Source organism: Cibotium barometz, chromosome 18, assembly GCF_041138505.1.
Source record: "Cibotium barometz isolate CiBa-2024 chromosome 18, ASM4113850v1, whole genome shotgun sequence".
Taxonomy (NCBI): domain Eukaryota; kingdom Viridiplantae; phylum Streptophyta; class Polypodiopsida; order Cyatheales; family Cibotiaceae; genus Cibotium; species Cibotium barometz.
Window position 1 is genome coordinate 25,166,924 of NC_141063.1, and position 5,980 is coordinate 25,172,903.

The following is a 5,980-nucleotide window of genomic DNA, read 5'->3' on the forward strand; positions in this document are numbered from 1 at the left end:
CCTCTTCTCTTTGCCATAGCCTCTCACCCTTTGATTGTAGCTCTAGAAGAAGCAAGTGAGAAAAGTAGGGTTGCTGGTTTGAGGTTGAGGAATGGGGAGTAATGCTTTGCTAATGACTCCTTGTTGTTTTTAAGGGCTGATGGGGATAATATGAGACAAGTCTTGTCCATAGTACAAGAATTTGTTGATGCCTCTAGATCTAAATGCAATATTCAGCAAACTAAACTGATCAGCTTAACACAAGATAATGACTTTGATTTGGATAGGTGGGGATGTGAGGTGGTTAGGAGGGGTCAGATCATCAGACACCTGGGAGCACCCTTTGGGGTAGAGGTCACTAATAAACAGCTTTCTGAGTGGGCCATTGAAAGATTTCTACAAAAACTTAAGAAATGGGAAGGAGTGAGAGTGCCATTCCAGGCTTGCAATTTTGTTAAAGCCCAGTGGAACACGATTATAAGCCTTATTAGAGACTTTCTGTGGAGGAATAAAGCCAATGGCAAAAGAGTACCTACTTGGTTAGTCGCCTGGGACAAAGTAAGCATGCCTAAAGTGGATGGAGGTTTGGGGATTTTGCATCTTCCCACTTATGCTTCTGCCAAGATTGCTCTCCTTCTCCCCAAATGTCTATCTCGGGAAGAAATATGGGTCATAATTCTTAGAGAGGTGGTTGAAGATTCTCATGTCTCTCAGAAGGGTATGTGGATGGGACTCAACTGGAGAAACAAGATTTTTTCTTTTGCCCCCTTAAGATCACAAACTCCTCATTCTGTAGCTTTTTATGTGGCAAGTGAAAGGAAATGCTAACTCTGTCACATTGGGATGGTTGTTCAAGAGTCACAGGCAACTCTTTCTTTAATCTTGGGATTTGGTGATCCCACAACTTCAACCCTCCTTTGGCTCTGTTAAATATTAATATGGCCAAGAAATTGAATAACAAAGGATTGAGAAGACTTGCAGATTGATGGGACTGGTCTTAGGTAGGTTGGAAAGAGCTTAATCAGCTAGCCACAGAGTTTGGGTTACAGTTCAGAAGAGACAGACTTTTGGTTAATCAGATGCTGGGGGAAATCTAAAAAGTTTGGGTTTTTACTATATTTGATAATTCCTGCTGGCTTAAAGATTGGATGTGGTTCAATGGGGTTAAGCTGGACAAGGGATTAGCTAAAGCCTTGTATTTAGAATTGAGGAAAACAGATCTATATGCAATAAAGCTTGGAAAATAAAAAGGAGAGTTGGAACTTGGAGAAAGAGATGGAAACTCATTTGGGAGTCTAACATGCCTTTGAAATTTTAGGTATTCTTATGGAGAGTTTGCTTGTTAGTACTACCAGTTGGATCCAAACTCCTTCAGAGAAACTTTACTTTAGGATATTGCCCAAGGTGTAGATCAACCTTGGAAGATGGGAGGCATACCTTCTGGGAGTGCCCTGAGCACTATTAGGGGATTTTGGGCCAGGATGGGAAAATGGGTTGGCAGGGTGCTTGGGAGTTCAAGGGTTATGGGGAGATTGGGTCTTGGGAAGGGGGTGGAATCAAAAGAGGTTACTAACTTGTTGTTTAGTATTATCAGATATGGCTACTGTTTATGGGAGATATGGATTTCTAGGAATAGCTCAGTGTTTCAAAGGGGGGGAGGGAACTGGTTTGAATGTCAATGAAACAATGTATAAATGTGTTCATTTGTGCAGGTCTGTATACTATATTAACAAGCTGAATGATGCTAACACACTTCAGGCAATACAATCCCAACATGATGGGATCAGATGATCTACAGTGTAGCAGACTTTGGTACATACTAGGAATTCCTAACATATGATTGTATGTAGATTTGTCTAACTAAAGATATGAGGTTCAAGCGGCCGAAGTTTGAACCCAAGACCAAGAGATGGTATCTCAAGGAAAAACACCCCGTATATACATTTGTGACATTTGTGGAAAATCCTCTAGGAACTAGACCTTTGATTAAGGTTCGGACAGGCAAGTATGTATTGGAAAGGCTCCCACCTAAAGGTTTCACCACTAAGCCCATGATGCACTTGGGTTACCATGTATCCTAGAGTCAATCTTCATTTGTTTGGGAGGATGAAAGATAGGATTTGCTTTGCACATTACTGAATTGTAATAAGTATGATTCTGAGTAGGCTTGGGATACAAGTACTTTTGGTGAGCTTTCGTAAGTCAATCCAGAGTTATAAATATGGGCTTTCAGTTTTAATATTATAAATATGGATTTGCTTTGCACATTACTGAATTGTAATAAGTATGATTCCGAGTAGGCTTGGGATACAAGTACTTTTGGTGAGCTTTCGTAAGTCAATCCAGAGTTATAAATATGGGCTTTCAGTTTTAATATTATAAATATTTTTTAAAAAAGTGAGTTTTAATATTATAAATATTTTGAAAAAAAAAGTGTGCGCAAAGGGCGATGGAATATCGTGGCCAAAATTCCAATACATATATTTCTGCGCCCTTCCTTTTACAAAGGCTGGCGCCGCAGGACAAAAATATATTTTATCGGAGTGCAGTAACACAATGGCAGTTATCCAGCAGTAAGTACACTGTACACACTTATACAAAAGTGCGTGTCTCCCCGTCATTGGCAATTTGGCCTCCCTCTATCTATGCAGTCTGCACGTTTGCAGACTCCATCTGTTTGTGTGGGAATGACATTTCCCCCATTTACTAACACTAGAGTTCGCCTGATTAGCTAAACAACAAACTTTAAATGTTGCACTTGATCTTGTGGTTACATGTGTTAATCCTATATTTGGAGTATTTAATGCCCAATAAAGCTCCAAATCTCAACCCTGATTTGATTTGGGCAAATTAAGCAAGAACTCGGGAGTAGTAAACCCACTCTTGGGAGTTGAGAATAAGGACAGTTTGACCCTGGTCGAGCATGCAGCCTCACGTGTGCCCGAAGCATACCAGGGCAGCTAGCTGCTCCGCAATCTGCATCAATCCCAGCTCCCAGAGATCGGTATTGGCACCACAAATTGGCCATGGTGGCTTCCTCACATTGCAATCCTGCAGTGTGATCAAATGCTGGCACCCGGCCAGAACTTGGAGTCACCTTCAAGCTGGCTGTGCATCCAGCTCGCTACTCCACTCGGCGCTGCTGAAAATTTCCTCCAAATTCTCATCCCTACGAAACTGTTGATCTTGGCTATCAGCGCTGCTGCTCATGAGAGCTGAAGAGGACGACTGTGTATGAGAAGATTCCTCTGCAATTGTGTCGACAACAGCATCAAGCCAGGCCTTAGAGGCATGAGTATGAGTTACGGGCAGTTGAAGCTGCTTCCGCTTGGCCCTCTCTTCGAATTCTGAGAGATTGAAAGGTGGAGGGATGAAGGGGGGTCTGCAAATGTGCGGTAGGCATTCCCACTGTAAGCCATGGAAGAAAGGGTGGCATTTGATGTCTTCAGCCCCCCTTACGAAGCCAAGCCGTCGGGAGGGGTCTTTCACCAGCAGCTGCCCAATTAGGTGCTTGGCGGGGGTGCGCATGCCTGGGAGTTCCGGCTCCCTGTCAATGATGTTGCGGAGAGTCTCCTCGCTGCCGGCGCCCTTGAAGGGAGAGGTGCCGTAGATCATTTCATAGAGAAAAATCCCAAAGCTCCACCAATCCATGGCGAAACCATGCTCCCCGCCGCGCAGGACCTCCGGTGCCACATACTCATCCGTCCCAACAAAACAGACGCTGTCTGTCGTGCCCTCCGGCGTTACCTTATCTCCCCCCGCATTCCTTTTAGGCTTGTCGGGCTCCTGAGCCTCTTTGTCTTCTCTTGTAATCAAGCTGGCGCAGCTGCATCTGAAGCACACGAGGCTGGCGCAGCGTCTTTGCTTAGACGCACCTTCCTGCACCATGACCTGATCAGCCGCGCCCGGTGCGCCTCCCTGCGCCGCCGGTCTCGGCTTTAGCTTGAGAGACAAGTCGAAATCTGTGAGCTTTATATGACCGCTCCCTTCAACCAGAATGTTCTCTGGTTTGAGGTCACGGTAAACAATGCCAAGTTTGTGAAGATGCTCCAAGGCAGCTACAACCTCTGCAGCATAGAACCTACTCGCAACACCAAAATCATTAAAACATTTTAGTAGTAGTGAAATGGGAATTGTAATTTTAAAAGGAAAATTTGATGTAATTAACTAAGCATATGCAGAGATTTCTCACCTAGTTGCTGTCTCAGAGAACCTTTTGTCTGGCTGCTTCTGCCTGAGCACATTAAGGTCGCCACCTGAGCAGAAGTCTATCACCAGCAGAGAGTGCTTGTCTGACTCAAAATGGCCATGGAGTGTTTGAAGGAAGGGATGGTGAAGAGTGGAGAGGATTTCTCTCTCGACATCCGTTCGTTGAGACCGTTGCAGCGGCCTCTTGCTTGTATGCTTTCTCGTGATCTTCAGGGCAAAAGGAGTGCTGGAGTGCCTAGTAACTACCAACAGAACAGTTCCCATGTTACCGCGACCGAGAGTGCCCACAGGTCTGAAGTCATGGACGTTGCTGAATAGCTTGAGGGGTGCGTCGTCTAGTGGGTGCGAGCGCTGGTCGCTGCAGGGGGTTGCCAGCATGCTTTGTGGAGAAGCTAGATGAGGAAGAGAGCGATCAGCGTCCTCTTCCATCATGCTCATGCTCATGCTCCACGCATGTGACGTCCTAGGCAACGCACAAGAAAACAGGCTAATTTTTGTGCGAAGTGTTACTACCTGGGCGGCGATGGCATTGAGGGATCAGCTGCAGTCGCACTGCTCCCTAGCGTCCGTGAGCCAAATTAGGGCTGTAGCTGATGCTGCAGAGAGACGTAGTCTGCAGCTAGAAGAGACGGCTGTCCCTTCTTCTACTGATCAAAGCAATCGACATGTGAAAACCCGTGACGGATCAGTCATTACCATGCGAGTGAACGTTCTTTGCCTTAGGCATTACGCCATCATCTTGTTGCACTTTTTACCGAGCATGTCATGATGATGATGATGTAGGCATGGTGAATACATAAGATGCAGCTGCCTCCTCAACTTTCAAGGTAGATGAGTGATGGCTTTGCCGTTGCCGCACTGCCCCACCACTCCGCCCCCCACGAGCTGGGCTGACGCTGACGACATTTGATGGGCGTGGCGGGATGTACCTCATCACATAATTGAACGGAGCAAGGGTGCCGTCAGAACGCCGATGGGATCAGCAGTAACGGAACGTCCATATCAGCAGCTGTAAGTAGTAACGTTGATGGATCGTTGCAGCGCCAGCAAATCAGTGTAGGGTACTACCCTTTGCCTGCATGCAAACAGGGCGGAACATGCTCGTCAGGACCAGCAAGTGGCAGCAAACATTACTCGGTACACAGAGAACTATAATACAGGCTCCACGGATGGAGCACACCCACCAAATGTCGTCCTCTAGCACGAGCATGAGAAGTAAATAAGGGTGATTGACGAAAGCTGTTACCCAATTGCTACTAGCTAGCCAAGCAAGCGCACGGGGAGGAGAGGAAGTGATCAAATCAAACGTCAATGTTGGTGTCAAGGCCAAGCCTGCTCCTCCTCTGTCATGAATGGCCCTGCAATGTGGAGGAGAACATTAAAAGGAAGGTAAAGTGTAGTGGTAAACTCGCTTGCTTTGAAAGGGACCTCAGAGGGCTCTCAGACCAGAAAAAGATCATGGAGTAAAAAGGACGGCAGCCATGATAGGAAGAGGGGTAAAATATGGCCAAAAAGGGCGGCGCTCGTCTTACTGTGGTTGCGCGCAGGGGTACTAGTGGGCGGGGGCTCATGGGACTGGAGGAGGCGACGAGCTCAAAATGCATTCATGATTGAGGCAACTGAAAACGGTTAAAAGTTGCGAGAGGAAGACGCCGGAGGAGGAGGGCAGCCAAGTTAGAGAGAGCGGGCGCGACTGCGCGAGCAAGGGCGCGCGCGCACGCGACGAATATAATTGCGTAACCCAACCCACTAAGAAAGGTCTCGATTTTCGTAACCTGGAAAAGGGATTAAT

The 5,980-nt window shown here is 46.5% G+C and overlaps 1 protein-coding gene across 2 annotated transcripts; it reads right to left on the reverse strand.

The window, feature by feature from the left end:
* Positions 1 to 2,434: 2,434 nt before the first annotated feature.
* On the reverse strand, positions 2,435 to 5,760 carry LOC147629117 (serine/threonine-protein kinase UCN-like). Of its 2 annotated transcripts, none has more exons than XM_086812369.1 (3): positions 5,373 to 5,760; positions 4,172 to 5,263; positions 2,435 to 4,060 (listed from the first exon to the last, which is right to left on the reverse strand). In XM_086812369.1, exons 2-3 carry the CDS (start codon positions 4,630 to 4,632, stop codon positions 3,079 to 3,081), a joined length of 1,443 nt encoding a protein of 480 aa, XP_086668495.1. In that variant the 5' UTR covers positions 4,633 to 5,263; positions 5,373 to 5,760; the 3' UTR covers positions 2,435 to 3,078. The 2 variants fall into 2 exon arrangements, with proteins under 2 accessions (XP_086668495.1, XP_086668496.1); XM_086812370.1 differs by having other exon boundaries at positions 5,435 to 5,533.
* Between the last annotated feature and the right edge of the window lie 220 nt (positions 5,761 to 5,980).